The sequence below is a fragment of the Leishmania mexicana genome, chromosome 30 (assembly GCF_000234665.1).
Source record: "Leishmania mexicana MHOM/GT/2001/U1103 complete genome, chromosome 30".
In the NCBI taxonomy this organism is placed as follows: domain Eukaryota; phylum Euglenozoa; class Kinetoplastea; order Trypanosomatida; family Trypanosomatidae; genus Leishmania; species Leishmania mexicana.
Window position 1 is genome coordinate 836,442 of NC_018334.1, and position 14,258 is coordinate 850,699.

The 14,258-nt window shown below is 61.9% G+C and overlaps 2 protein-coding genes across 2 annotated transcripts; both read right to left on the bottom strand.

The window, feature by feature from the left end:
* Positions 1 to 3,553: 3,553 nt before the first annotated feature.
* On the bottom strand, positions 3,554 to 5,383 carry LMXM_30_1820 (amino acid permease; the record flags this gene model as incomplete). The annotated part of the gene is made up of 1 exon (XM_003877651.1): positions 3,554 to 5,383. One exon carries the CDS (start codon positions 5,381 to 5,383, stop codon positions 3,554 to 3,556), a length of 1,830 nt encoding a protein of 609 aa, XP_003877700.1.
* Positions 5,384 to 9,495: 4,112 nt separating this feature from the next.
* LMXM_30_1830 (protein kinase-like protein) lies at positions 9,496 to 13,590 on the bottom strand (the record flags this gene model as incomplete). Its single annotated transcript, XM_003877652.1, has 1 exon — positions 9,496 to 13,590. The coding sequence occupies one exon, from the start codon at positions 13,588 to 13,590 to the stop codon at positions 9,496 to 9,498; it is 4,095 nt and encodes a 1,364-aa protein (XP_003877701.1).
* Between the last annotated feature and the right edge of the window lie 668 nt (positions 13,591 to 14,258).

Sequence of the window (14,258 nt, forward strand, 5' to 3'; positions counted from 1 at the left end):
CCCGACACGGACAGCAGCGTAGTGGGCAGGAAAAAGAAGACGCCATCGCATGGGGCAGAGGCATGTGCACCCACCCACCCACCCACCCATCCACCCACCCATCCACCCACTCATCCACCCACCCATCCACCCACTCATCCACCCACCCATCCACCCACACACCCACAACACGGCTCGTGGATTTAGAGTCCGCTTCTCTGAGGGAGGACGAGAGAAGGGAGCTACACACGCCTACGCCCAGCTGCGCACGAGTTGCACATACATGAGAGAAAGGGTGTGGCGTGCTGCGAGCAGAGTGACGGCGAGACATCCACCGAGGCCAGACAAGGTCAGGGACAGAGACCGAGACATTCACTGGTAAGAAGGTGAGGGGACGCACAAGAGGACACTGTGGATACGGATGTGTGCGTCACACAGGGGCGCGGAATAGTGAGAGAGAGAGAGAGAGGGGGGGAGAGAGGGGGGGGGCAAGCACCAACAAGCGAAGCGGTATGTATACGTGTATTTCTGTCGAACCACCTACCAGAGAAGAACAGAGAATAACCCCCCCTCCACGCATATCGGCACCACACTGTGCCATACGTTGCCGCTAGCGGTTTCCAGCGCGTACACACAGTCGCGCATTGCATGTCCACAGGCGCCGACGAGACGGCCATGGGGGATGGGAGGGGCGTGAGGACAGAGTCAGGCATCAAGTGCGACACAATAGAAGAGGCGACGAGACCGAGAGAGGATGCACATGAGCCGAAAACAAAAAACGAAGAAAGAGGGAGGCAAGTCCACGCAGACCGCTGCTGATGGAGAGAGTCGCACTCCCACCCCCTCCCAGACAACACAGAGGACGCAGAACATAAAATAAGGACAACAGAGACTGACGCAGAAGAGGCCCAAGAACAACAATAAAGGGAAAACACACAACACTAAAGGCGTCAGGCGCAGCGAATGATTTGGACGCTCTGCCAACTCCCCTGCATGCGGTTCCTCCTTTTCCTTGCTCCACCTCAAGCTCGCTACCGCGTCCTGCATACTATCGGATTTCCTCATGTCAGTGCTGCTCTTGTGGTAGGAGATCAGGGCTCATCGATGATGGGCTTCACCCATTCCCCCTGTCCACAGAGGGACGAAGTCTTCCTCGGCTCTTCTAGTTCAATTCGCTCTCACAGTACACACGCAACGTGCGTAAAGGCGTGCAGCAAGCTTCTCCATCATGCGCACACGCACAACAACGAGAGAAAAAAATGCCACATTCTCCCAAAATCAAAAGAGATCCAAAAGAGAAATTGGTCCACATCGATGCGATCACTTGTGCGCGCGTGTGTGTGTGCGTGTGGCCTCGCAAGGATGCCTGCTCGACAAGAGTCGGGGACGATGGCCAGTGCGTTTCTCTCCACCTCAGCGCACCACACCGATGAGGCGCAAGAGAGCAGGAAAAACGCTGGAAACGGAAGCCTCCGACAACACCAGCAGAATAAAATCCACAAGGACTGTCGCGCAACTACACAGCGAAGACAGACAAGAGAAAACCCTCAAAGACTGCACAACTACCCACGACACCTTCCCTCACGCACCAGGCGCAGCAAGCGAAGGAAACACACACAACCACGGCAACAAAAGATTATCTTGTTGTCGATCTCCCAGCGGAAATCGGCGAACGGAGAGTGGAAGGAGCGCAGTGCCCGAGGGGAGGGGGGGCACAGGGGGGGGCCAGGCGCGTGCACACAGACGCATCCCCCCTTGCCGACCCCCGCGGGAGGTGGAGAGAGAAAACGGTGTTGAGGGCCTCGCCCGGCCACCCGGGGACAGTGGTGCGACATGCCCGTGAATGCCCAGGGAGCACCCCCTGACGCTTGGTGGGTCTGCGCGCGCAGCGGCAGTCGCAGGCCTCGCCTCCAACGCACCCCTTCGTGTGCACCACCCCTCCGCCCTGCCCGGTGCGCCAAGTCCCCCAGGGTGTCCCCGGGTGCGCTCGTCGAGGGAGACCCCCTCGCCATCGGGTCCGCAGACCGTGCGCGTGTGACCGCCCATCCAGACCCGGGCCCGGCACGCGCACACCGAGCGCGACGCGTGGCATCCGGAGGTATGCGGCCAAGCTGCGCCGCGACACCGACCACTCGTCGGGTGTGTACTGCACCATCTGCTCTTGATGGGTGCGAGAGGTGCGGACATTGTCCCCTATATGTGTGTGTGTGCGAGTGCTCGCGGCCAGGGTACTTCGGCGTGTGAGGTGTGGGTGGGGCCCACAGGCGATTAGCCCACGCGGGAAGGCGTGCCTTGCGGCTGCCAAGGGGGACAGAAGCAGAGAGGGAGGTGAGGGTGAGCACAAGGCGCTACGGATTGCATCGATGAGGCGCTTGAAGGCCGCTGCCGTTCGTTTTGGCTTCCACGACTTCTCTCGTCGTCACAACGGTTGGGGAGTTCACCGCTCAGGCCAACAGAGAAACAAAGCTGGCAAGCATAAAAGCAGGCCATCGCACGATAAAGACGCCGCCACGGAGGCACCAGCGGCCCGCTGGACAGCCAAGCACAGGCGCGACCGATAAGTTGCAGCAACACAAAAAATGGTTAAGGGAAACAAAGGAGAAAGTAGAAGAGAGGCACCTCACCTGTGCGTATGTGTACACACTCGACGAGATGGTGGTGAGGAGGCCGGACAAGGAGGAGAGAGCGGTGGGCACAGCGGCGGCTCATGGGAGTGATGCTGCTCTTCGTGGTTGATTCTGCTCGATACGGCGTGCGTGCGCGCCCGCATAGCGATGCGGGGACCGACAAAACGGGCTTACGCGAGGCAGAGTGCACTCGCAACGCAGACAGTGTCTTCACAACGAGCGCACAACGCGAGAAGAGAAGCGCCACCCCACTGACAGCGCACCGTCCTTACCTCATGCTTCACATCACCAGGTTAAGCACCTTGCCCGCCGCATCCACCAACACGATCTGTATCTCTCATTCACGCAGTCGCACATATACACGCACTAGCCGCGATGCGCGCACACGTGCACAGAGAGGGGCGTAAAGAAAGGAAAGGGAGATGCACGCGCTGGGGTCAGCGCATACGGAGACGCGCACGTATTAGGTCCAGCGGAGCCTCATAACGCTATCAAAAGTGAGAAAAACAAAGAGGGGGCCAACAGACACACACGCGTGCGCACACCCCGAGAGGTGCTGCGATGGCAGAAGCGCTCACTCGCCTTCCGTCGGGTGCCTTTGGGCGCTCGTGCGCTTGGAGGCCGCCACAATGCCGGCGCTGCATGCGGCCTCACGCGCCGCCCGCAACGCCGTGCCGCTCCCCGCCACATGTAGCGCTCAGCACCCCTCAACTTCCCCGTCGGCCCACGGCACTCGGCCGACAAGAGAGGGGAGGTAGTGTGCAGTGCGCGCACCTCTGACGCACCAAGGCAGGCAGCCCACCAACGAGCCTTCCGCTGAGCGCGCCTCCGGTCAGCGTCACGACAGCGAGGATCGCTTGCAGATCGTGGAAGAATATGAGAATGGAAAAAGCCGGCGCCCGCACAGCTGCTCGCGCGGTGGGCTACAACGCAGACACCTCCGTCGCCTAGATCGTAACGTAGATGGTGCCGCCGGTGCCGAAGACAATGCCCACAACACCGCAGATCAGCAGCAGGTACGTGTTCAGGTACGTGAACCATCCCACCTGCGCCACCGTGAAGTTGCCCGAGTACATGACGAAGAGCGCGGGGAAGACAAAGGCGATGAAGCCGCCGCTGATCGCGCCGGCGAAGCCGAAGACGGTGTTGATGTTCGGGATGAACAGGCCACACAGCAGCGACGCGACGGAGAGCGCAAGCACGACGAGCAGGTGCTGCCAGAACGGGATGTTGTCCACGTACGTCGTGTCCTCGGCGGTCTCCTCCACGTCCTCACCCTCTTCGTAGCCCTCATCGACGGGTTGGGAGGGACTGTGGACCTTCGTTGTCCCCTCCGGGCCGTGGTCGCTGTCCACCCCGTCCAGCTTGCCGGACTGGACAACGTCACTATCGGCCGCCGCCGCGGTCGGATTTGCCCCCTGCTGGACGGCGGCGTCGCCAGCGACGAAGCCGAGCTCCTCCGCGACAGCAGCCTCGGTGCGGTTGCGGTAGCGGTGCTGGAAGCCGATCAGGTAGTACAGGGAGTTGCGCGCTGCAATGGTGACTAACGCGTAGGCCACGCATAGCTTGATCATGACGGCAACGTAGGCGATCATGATGTCCGCCTCCTCGAGCGGGTTGAACATGAGCAGCAGCGACTTGCCCAGCAGCTTCTTGCTGCCAAAGTCGAAGTAGCCGAACACGGACACTAGCACGTACAGCGTGCCGCAGAGCATCATTCCAATGAACGCCGACATCGTGAAGGTCTTCGACGTGCGAATCTCGGGCCTCAAATCCCACAGAACCTCCTGCGCGTTGATTTGGCACACGTACGCGAAAACAAAGATGCCGACGGAGTGGATTACGGAGTTGCCGGTGCGAAAAAGAAAGACCGTGTTGTGCTCCAGCTTGTCATCGTCCACCTGGTTGCCGGACAGCTTCACGTGCTTCGACGTTTCCGCCAGTCCGTTGCGGCAGCTGTGTGCGACAACCACGAAGACGAAGTACACCATAAATGCCACCGCGATGGCGGAGGCGTAGCGCAGTGAGTCGATGTGCTTCGGAATAACCAGCGGCAGCATCACGAAGAGCCAAACGATGACGGTGAGCACGCGGTTGCCCTGCGTGGTGGCGAAGAACTGGATGGCTTTGTTGTCGGGGTGCTGCTCTGCGGCGCCGGTGAAGATAGCACCAAAACAGTTGCCCAGGCTGATGACGTAGGCGACGCAGCCGGAGAAGCCGTAGAACCATCTGACGAACGCGGCCCAGTATGAGAAGGCATATCTTCTCGCTGGGAAGAGCCACCGCGCCAAGCCCTCGAAGGTCTTGATGCGCGTATTCTCCGATGCGAGTGCCAGGATGTACATGGAGAACACGGAGAAGTACGTGATGACGACGAGGAAGATCATGGCGGGGATGATGCCTGCTGAGTCGGTCGCCGCGGGCAGGCCAAGGATGCCGGCGCCGATGGAAGAGCTCGCCATGTTGAAGGCGCCGGAGAGAATGCCGCCGGGCGGCACGATCACGTACACCGCTTTGATGACGGCGTCGCGGATGCCCTGGAGCACACCAAGACATCCGGTGCGGCGCGGCTGCGCGTTCGACTGGCACTGAGAGCGCTGCCCTGCACTCCGCGACGTCGCCGTCGGCTTGGCCTTGCGCACCGCACCTACGGCCATCTTTGTTCTGCTGGGAGAGTCCAGCGTGGCGCCGCCGCAGGTGCTGGCGTGGTCGAGGTACTCCTCGCGCTGTTGCCCTCGACAGGTGTGAGAGCGGCTATCGGCTGATCGGTTTGACATGAGCCGCCCGATGTGTCGAAGCTAACACACAAAAAGAAGCAGAGGAGGTGGGAGAGGGCCCTGGGTGGGGCGTGCGCAGATGATGCTGGTGGCGCGCAATAGCAGGAGACACGCGGAGGGCAGAGGGTGGAGGTGGTGGTGTCGAGGGCGACGGTGGCGAGATGGGAGAGCCGAGCAGCGCACATCACCGTTGTCGCGCGTAGCAGGAGCTCAAGGGTGCAGGGGCGCACGCAACGGGAGTGGCGAAGCCCCGCAGCGAGTAGAACACAAAGGGGAGCATGAGAGGCCAGGGAGAGAGACCGCTGCGCCGACATCCGCCGCGCAGCACAGCGTCACTGTTGTAACGCGTGAAGCACCGGCCGGGTGCGTCCTTTGGCAATGAGAAGGCGCAGCACCGAGAAAGCCGCTGACGGCGCTGAGCCGTGAGGCAACCACCACCGCGCCCGACCTTCGTGCGTATCCAGCAGCACGCCGTGCCTTCTCGTCTGCCAAAGAGATCCTCATCGCGGCGTAGTGGAGACACAACGGCACCGCCGCTGAGGAGAAGCCGTGCATACCCACGGCCAGCAGGCATGCTCGGCGTTACGTCGATGCAGCGCCGAGGCAGTCCATCATCCAACCCACCTCACACGGGCTCTTCGTCAGCTTCCACAATGCCGGCAACGCCACCGTGAGGGAGCAGCTCGGTACAGAGATGCCAACGCCGCTCCACCTTGCAGCCCAGGTCCAGGCTGCCCCGTAAACGGCGCCTGCTCGCAAAAGCTGTGACGCCTGGAGGCACAGCGCCAGCCCCCTCGCGCGCCCAGCAAGACCCCCGCTGCACGTTCAGCCAACACTTTACGATGCCGCAGAGCACGGGAGGCGGCGTCACCAGCACGACAGACAAACACCCCAGCTCACGCTGCACCACAGCGCGCAAAGACATCCGCAAAGGGAGATGGGGGACACAGCCGGCCGAGGGGCTGTACCTGCCAAAGCGAGCCGCTGCCCTGCGCACGGCAGCACCCGACCCCCAGCCGCCAGCTGCAAATCCACGCGCCTCGACACAGTACGTGGAGACACCGCCACCGGCCCGCCTGCCACTGGCACGCTACCGCGCACCGGGTGTCTACAGGGAACACGCGCACACAGCGCTGCCGTCCAGCCGCCCGCTCGCCTGCTGCGCGGAAGAGGGGCTTCGTAGCGCGCGGGGGCAGGCGTATGCTGTGCGACGCGAGTGGCGGAGGTGATGGAGCCGTGTCGGTGCGCTATGTGTGCTGCCGCCATCCAGGGGCGAGGCGGGCGCTCTCCCTGGCAGTCCGAGGCGAGAAGCGAAGGGCACGCGGGCCGCTGTCGGCGTCAGCGAGTCGTGGGTAGCCGCTGCTACGAAGGGGGATCGAGCGGGTGGGCGAATGGGGATTGTGTGAGGTGCGGGGTGCGCTACACGTGGCGGGCAAAGGTCGCAGCGCTTCGGTGACGGCGGCCAGCGCACCCCTGCGAAGAGACAGCTCGGTTCCTGAAGGGCGTTCCCTCCGCGCATTTGTTTGCGGCTGACCGGACTACGTGTGAAGGCGTGTTTCAGGCGCCGCCTTGCGCCCCCGCGCCGCTGTGGCACACACGCAAGGGGCGCAGGCGGCTAGCAGGCAAGCCAGAAGAAAGGGGAAGAGCAGTTGGCGGTGCCGGAAGAGATGCGCCCAGGGCTGCAGGTGCTTGATACCACCTTGGGCGTAGCGAAGAGGGGGTGGGACAGGTGCCTGCACGCCCTCCAGCGCGCCTGCACTCACCTGCGTCGCAGTGGGACACACACTTGCACACACACCGACACCTGCATACCAAAGCGCGGGTCGTGAGCGGGCGAGGAGCTTGGGCGTGATGAGAGACAGGAGAGGGAGGGTGGGGGCATGCGCGGCGTGGCTTAGTGACGTTTGCTCTCGCAGCGTGTCCATTCGGCCATAGTGCCTAGGGTCAGTCTACCGGGCCTGCCACAGGCCCGATCGCCCGGTGCGAGGCGGCCGCTGACACAGGCGTGAAGGCAATGCCGCCACAGCCGTCTGAGAGCACGGCCCTGCCCCACACTCTACCCACGCCACACCTCTCAGGTCGCCTCACAGCCGCTCCCATTATGCCGGCCGCCACCTGGCGCATTGCTTGGGGCGGCTCAGGCTTCCCACCAGGTGGGCAGTGTGAGGCCCGGGCGAGATGCGTTCGAGCCACACCGTCGGTACATACGTGTCGACGGTCGCGGGCCGCGCCGACGCAACGCCGTCCAGGGCCCGACTGCCGGCATCAGTAGCGATACACCGCTCTGACATCGCCACGTCGTAGGTACCCGGCCCTGCCGCCACCAGAAGCGGCTCTACAGTGGTCGGGGATAGGGACTCCTTGGCGTCCACCCACACGGAGAGAGAGTGTGGTGCTGGGCAACAATACCGCGCGCTGACGCACCCGCCTGGACTCCCGTTATCATGCAGCGCAGAGGAGAACAAAAAAAGAGAAAGAAGACAACGAAGGAGAGAGGCGAAAATGTTTGCTTAGAACGCACCGGGTCACGTCGTGGCGGCAGCACAGGTGACGTGAGTGCTGTCGCAGCGGTGTGTCGGCGGAGGGGGGGTGGGGAAGGCAAGGGAAAAGCAGAAGTGCGGAACAGGAGTGGCAGCGTGAGAGGGGGGGGGGGTGGAGATGAAGAGACAACGAGTAAAGTGCTGTAGGAGGAGAGGCTGGGCCACTGTAGAAGAGAGTCTGAGAGGCGTGGAGCAGGGTGATGGGGAAAGGCAGGGGTTGGGTGGTGGTGGGAGGGAGGGGGGAGTCCATCGGTCTGTCTCACCAGGGACGTACCAAACGAAGTAGAAGAAGGAGCGCCGTATGCTTTTTTTTGTTTCTGTGTTTTCATGGAAGGTAGGCACCCCACACCGATGGTGGGCATGCGTGAGAGACGGCGAGGACAGAGGAGAGCGGGGTGTTTGTTTCCTTGACCGTGTACTCCTCTTGAGGGGCGCAGTCACGCTTCTGCGTGTGTGCGCGAGAAGGGAGGCATGCAAGGTGACATGAGCGTAGCAGTACCGGGCAGCACGGCAAACGCGTGAAGAAATAAAAAAACAGAAGAAGTGTGGGTGGGTATATATATATATATGGGGATACGGAGCGGATGGCACGCAAAGTGGAGGGGGGGGGATGTGTGTGTGTGTGTGTGTGCATGTGCGTGCAGTGGCGTCAAAGGAAAAAGAAAAGGGTTACACACACACACACACACACAGAGGTGGGACGCGCATATGCGCACATAGACGTCGGCATGCGTATTGGTATACTTGTACACACGCCGAACCAAACGAATAAAAAATGCCTTCATTGGACAAAAAAAGGGAGATCTGTGCCGAGAATAAACGACAAAACAAAAGCCGCCGAAGTGAACGCAGGACCCAAACCCTCCCCCCGAACCAAGTCTTTCTCACGACACCTCGAGAGAGAGGGAGAGAGGGAGAGAGGGAGCTTCATGAGGCATGAAAAACGTACGCGCGCGTGCACAGGGCAAGAGAGACACCGACATCCAGAGGGCTGCGAAAGCAAAGAAAAAAAAGTTCGACGAAGGGAATAATAACAAAGTAAACGTAGAAAAGGGACGAATAAGGAGAGGGAATGGGGGGGGGGGAGGCTTGCCCAGGCACACGACTTGCGGGCTGCGCGTGGGCCGAATCTGGAGAACCGAAGAAACAACAAAAAATGAACAGAAACGTTGAAAGGAAACTGAAATATCGAGATCCAGTCAGCGCCCTCCGCCCCCTCCTGTGGCCGCATGCGCATCTCTCTTCGTATGCACAGCGATCCAGTGACACTCGTCGATGCGACTGGCGGCGAAGCTACGGAAGCGAGAAGCACGAGAAGACAAAACAACAAGAGCGCTATACTTTTGACGGACAAAGCGGGCATGCATACGTGGCACCAACCCTAGCCCTCCACCCAAAGACCTACCCGCGGAGGCCCGTCGCCTTTCAAAGACAAGACCACCCTGGACTTAGGTCAGGTGAGATGGAGGTCTTGTAGATAAAAAAAGATGAGCCTTTGCGAGCTGTTCCAGTGGCATTCTCCGCTCGGCTATCGAGCAGCCTGTTTTGCCGGCTAGGCCATTCCCCGGAATGTCAATCACGCATCATCAGCGGAAAAGAGGCCGCCAATTCGTCCTCCTCCAACGTGAGCCCGGCCTGCAGCAGCATTTCCTTGCTCGCCTCCCGTACCTGCATCGCAGTCGGGCGTTCGGCAGGGTCCAGTGAGAGGCAACGAATGAGGGACTCAACGACACGGTTGCTGTATTTGCTGGCCACGCTTGCCCCTCTCAGCGGGTCCACGTTCACCACGACCCGGCCCTGCACCAGCGCACTGCTGAAGGTCGTCCCGCCAGCCTTCATCAGCTCCGCGAGCTCTGCCGGAGTCCCGAGCGGCTGCCCGTCATCGCCAGTGGCCCACTTCCACGCCGGCTGCTTTGTCAGTGCCTCGAGAGCGCCTAGGCCTATGCAGAACATGTCGCACTGTGGAGTAGGCAGCGCGCCGGTGGCCATCAGAGGGCTCATAAAACACGTTTGCCGCATGTGGAAGAGTTCGCATGCTGCTTCATTGTCGCCTGAGTGTCCAGTCAAGCGGCATTTTCCATCTGCACTCACGAGCACGTTGTCGAGGCGCACGCTGCCGTGGGCCACTCCCCGCTCGTGTAAATATGACAGAGCGGTGAGAATTTGAAGACCGAAGCGGTTGATGGTGACCGGCTTCACGTTTGGATAGCGGAAGATGAGTTCACGCAGCGTACCGCCAGGGCTGAACTCCCAGAGGAGCACGACGCCACCCTCTAGTGACTCGGAGAAGCCGAGGAAGGAGAGGAGGTTTGGATGGCGCAGCTGCTGGTGCCTTTTGATCAACCGCCGCACCGCAGCCGCCTGGCGTGAGGAGGGCCCACAGACGGGGGTGGCGCTGCGCAGTGCGTCCGACATCGGGCCCGGTGGTGCGTTTCTGATAGCCTTGGCTACCACAGGGTGCACCTCACGATATATCAAGTAGTTCACGGAGCACAGCGCTCCAGCAGAGCCGAGGGCCAGCACCCTCCTATGCCACATGAGCTCTGGGGTCAGCTCGCCGTTGATTGGACAACGTGCAATATGCCAGTGCAGCCCATGCTCGTCGCGCATCCATGAAGGCATCGATGGCACCACGCACCGGAGGGTGCTGGTGCTCTCCTTCACTGCTAAAACATAGCGTTCCTGTACCCTCGGAAACCGCTGCGTCGATATCCGCGAAAAGCCACTGTGATTCGCCTCCCTCCCACGAACATTCTGAGGTATACGAACATCTTCCTCAGTCGGAGACAGCGCACCTGGGCAACGCCCTCCGGTTCCGTTACCCAGCGGTTTCGAGTCGCGTCGGACTGCGTCGATTCCTAGCGGACAGAAGCGCACCTTGCACAGCGGCTCCGTGATCCGCAGTCGCACGCGGCGCTCACACTCGCGCATCAGCCGCGCCGCCTGCACCGACACGGCACCACCCGTCACGGCGCTGGCCGCCGCCTCGCGGCGCATGGCCGCCGGCAGCAGCCCGGGCTCCAGGTCCGCGATCTCGGCGACGCCGCGGTAGGCGGCCAGCGCGCCAGCGTAGTCGCCGCGCAGCATGTGCTCGAAGCCGTCGCAGCAGCAGCGTGCGTACTGCTGCCACGCCGCGTCGCCGGCCACACGCCCGGGCAGAGCCTCGTACAGCACCACCACATCGCCGTCCAGCCCCGCGCGGCCCGTGCGCAGCACATCCACTGGGATCTGCCGCACGCCAGCGTCCACATGGCCGCGGCCCCGGCCGCCGCTATCGTCGTCCGCGCGCAGCAGCGTCGCCGTCTCCTCCGTCATGGCCACGCGCACGCCGATGCGCTGCGGCACGCGGCCCAGATCGCGCTGCACGTCGCGGCCAAGCGCCACCTGCAGCGTCTGCTCGCTGCCGGCGGGGCGGTACTGCCCGCACGTGAACATGCTCGTGTCCAGCAGCGCGCGCACGTCGGGCATGGCCGACGCGCCGTCCGTTTGTGCGCTTTCGCCGCTGCCGCCCTGCGCGGCCGTCCAGCTCACCAGGTCCAGCGCGAAGGCCGCGGCGCTGCGTGCGTCCTGCGCCGCGCGGCGCCTCATCTCCTCCTGCCGCGTGGCGCGCGGTGGCCTCGGCTGCGGTGCCGACTGCGCAGCGGGGACACCATGCCTCGGAGCGGGTGCAGGGGGCGCCGCCGCCGCGCTAGCGTCTCCCGGCCCACGCGAAAGGTGCGCGCGCACCGCGCTGTTGAAGTGCAGCACGCATGCGTCGGGGCAGAGGCGGTGCAGCGTGCCGTGGTGCGTGTGGCACAGCTCGTACACGGCGGTGATGAATGCTGTCAGTGCGGCTGGTGTGGGAAAGGGGCCGCTGTTGGCGGTGTTGGCTGCCTGCGCCGTTTGCTCGGCCGCCGCGATGAGTCGCTGACCGCGAATCTGGCGAGATTCTTGTTCTTCGAGGCTTCGTGGTTGCAGCGACAAGAATTGGTCGGTGGTGTGAGATGCTGTAGCGCTTACTGAGAGGTATACGACAGTCGAGAGGTGCACGGACAGCGGAGTGCCTTTCAATTTCGGTGGCTTGCCGTTATTGAATAGGCATGAGAGGCGCCGCGTGGGGACATCGTTGTTTTGGTGGGCAGAAGCGCCCGGGACACGCAGTCGCAGCCCCTCCGGGATGAAGGCGTCGACATTGCGCAGCTGCTGCATCGTCTTATTGTGTGCCTGAATGAGTGCATCGACCTCCGTGAAGCGGACGAGATTGCTCTCTCTAGGATAATAGAGTTGGCGGTCACCGTGCTCGACGCTGGCAAGCATGCTCGCTCGCACGCCGTTGAGCGGATGCGAGATGGTGCGGTGGATGAGGCGCCAGAAAATGAGACTGAAGATGAGCACGGCGGCGACCATGATGCCGTTGCCCATATCGTGGATGAGCGTATGCGGCACGGTGATGTTCTCCTGCACGCTGGCGTAGACGAGAGGCAGGGAAAGGCCCTTGGACGTTGTGTAAGCCCACGCGGTGACCATCGCGGGTGCGCCGTTGTGCTGGAAGTCAACAGTGCTCCGGCTGGCCTGGTTCTGCAGTGCCGCGAGATCGACGTGCTTGAGTGCGGCACGCATGAGCGGATCATGGACATCGCTGGCCTTGAGGTAGGTGACACTGGTGTTGACCAGCGGCGCGTGGATGACGGAGTTGATCAAGTGCTGGCCCCAGTTGTTGGACATAATGGCGGGGTCGCCGTCGGTGAGGGTTTGGTTAACGAAGAGTGCGATACGGGCACCAATGTGGTGCATGCCGTCGGGCTCGCGTAGAAGCCTCGAACCGTTGATGCGCAGGAGAGCGTAGTCGGTGATGGGGGTGGTCAACGACATGGTGGGGCCCCCGTACACCATGCCCACTGGTGCGTTGAGCTCCATGAGGTGCGGAAGAATAGGGTTCACACGCCACGCGTTTCGAATGTCGATGTCGGAGTTGCGGCCGGCCGCGAGCTCGTTGACGAGCGCGAAGATGGGGACGGCGTTCATGTTCTCGTCTATAGCGCTCGAGATGTTGCGTGCTTCAAGTGGCCACTCCATCGCCATGCGCAGCGGACGCTGGAAGCGATAGGTAGCCTTGTCGACGTAGTTGGTGGCGTTGACGGTGTGGTTGTAGGATACATACCCGGAGAGGCTGTCCGTCAACGCGCCGTCCGTGAGTCCGTGCATGCAGGTGACCGTCTCACGGAGCTCGAGAGAGACTAAGGATAATGCGGCGAGGAGCATGTCCTCGTCGTACCCCGCGAGGATGGAGCAGAGTGTTGCGAGAGTGTCTTCGGACTGCATTTGAAATAGGTAGCGCGCCTGCAGTAGGAGCATGTCGGCGGCCATGTTGTAGGCGGCACTTATCTGGTGATCCAGCCGCTTTCTGATGACGTCTGCGTGAAGGTTGTGCACGGTGCGCCACGATTCGAGCACCGCGGCGGAGACGATTGCCTGTGTGACGACGGAGCTGCAGGTACCGACAATGGCGAGGAGGGCGAAGAAGAGGATGGCCCAGAGGATGTCGACGCGGCACAAGAAGTCGAACCATGCGGCGCGGGGCCTATTCTGCTTGCGTACGTACAGCCGCGGAGGCGTCTCTGCTCGTGATTTTTCACTGCAAGAAGCCCGCATTTTGGTGTGCGGCGTGGCGGTGAGAGGGGGCTCCATGGTGTACTGGATGAGCAGCAGAGGACTATGGGAGTGAGGGATGGAAACGTCGCAAAGGGAGGAGTGACTGATGTTGCGGACGCATGCGCGGGATATAGGTGCCCACGCGTGAGTGCGACTATGCTATGTGGGCAAGGAGACTGCGTCCCCGATGAAGATGCCTCGTGCTGAGAAGCGAAGAGAGGGTCGAAAACGGGGGGAGGGAGGGAGGGAGAGGGGGAGGGCGTAAAGCGAGGTATCCCAGCTTGGAGGAGGGAAGGGTGGCGGACGTCGTGGGACACACCGAGGCGATCAACAAGAGAGTAGAGAACGGCCCTTTTGTGCTACGTGACGGTGCGTGGAGCAGAACTACCCCACTCCGCACCTCAGGAGCGCCTCGTGAACCACTATGCTTACCAGGCGCCCGATTCCCCGAGTTGAGTGCTGCATGGGACTTGCTTTCTCATGCGTGGTATAGTGTAGATGGCGCTGTGCAAGGAACGCGAGCTCGCGACAGTGACGAACACTGCCACTGACCCATTCCATCAGAGGCCTAAGGAAGAAGTGGGGGGAGAGAGGGGCGGGAATGGGAATACATACACGCATACATACATACGCCTGTATATATATATATTTATTTATATAGGATGTGGATGTACGCAGCATCAGCGGAGGCGTGCATGCCGCAA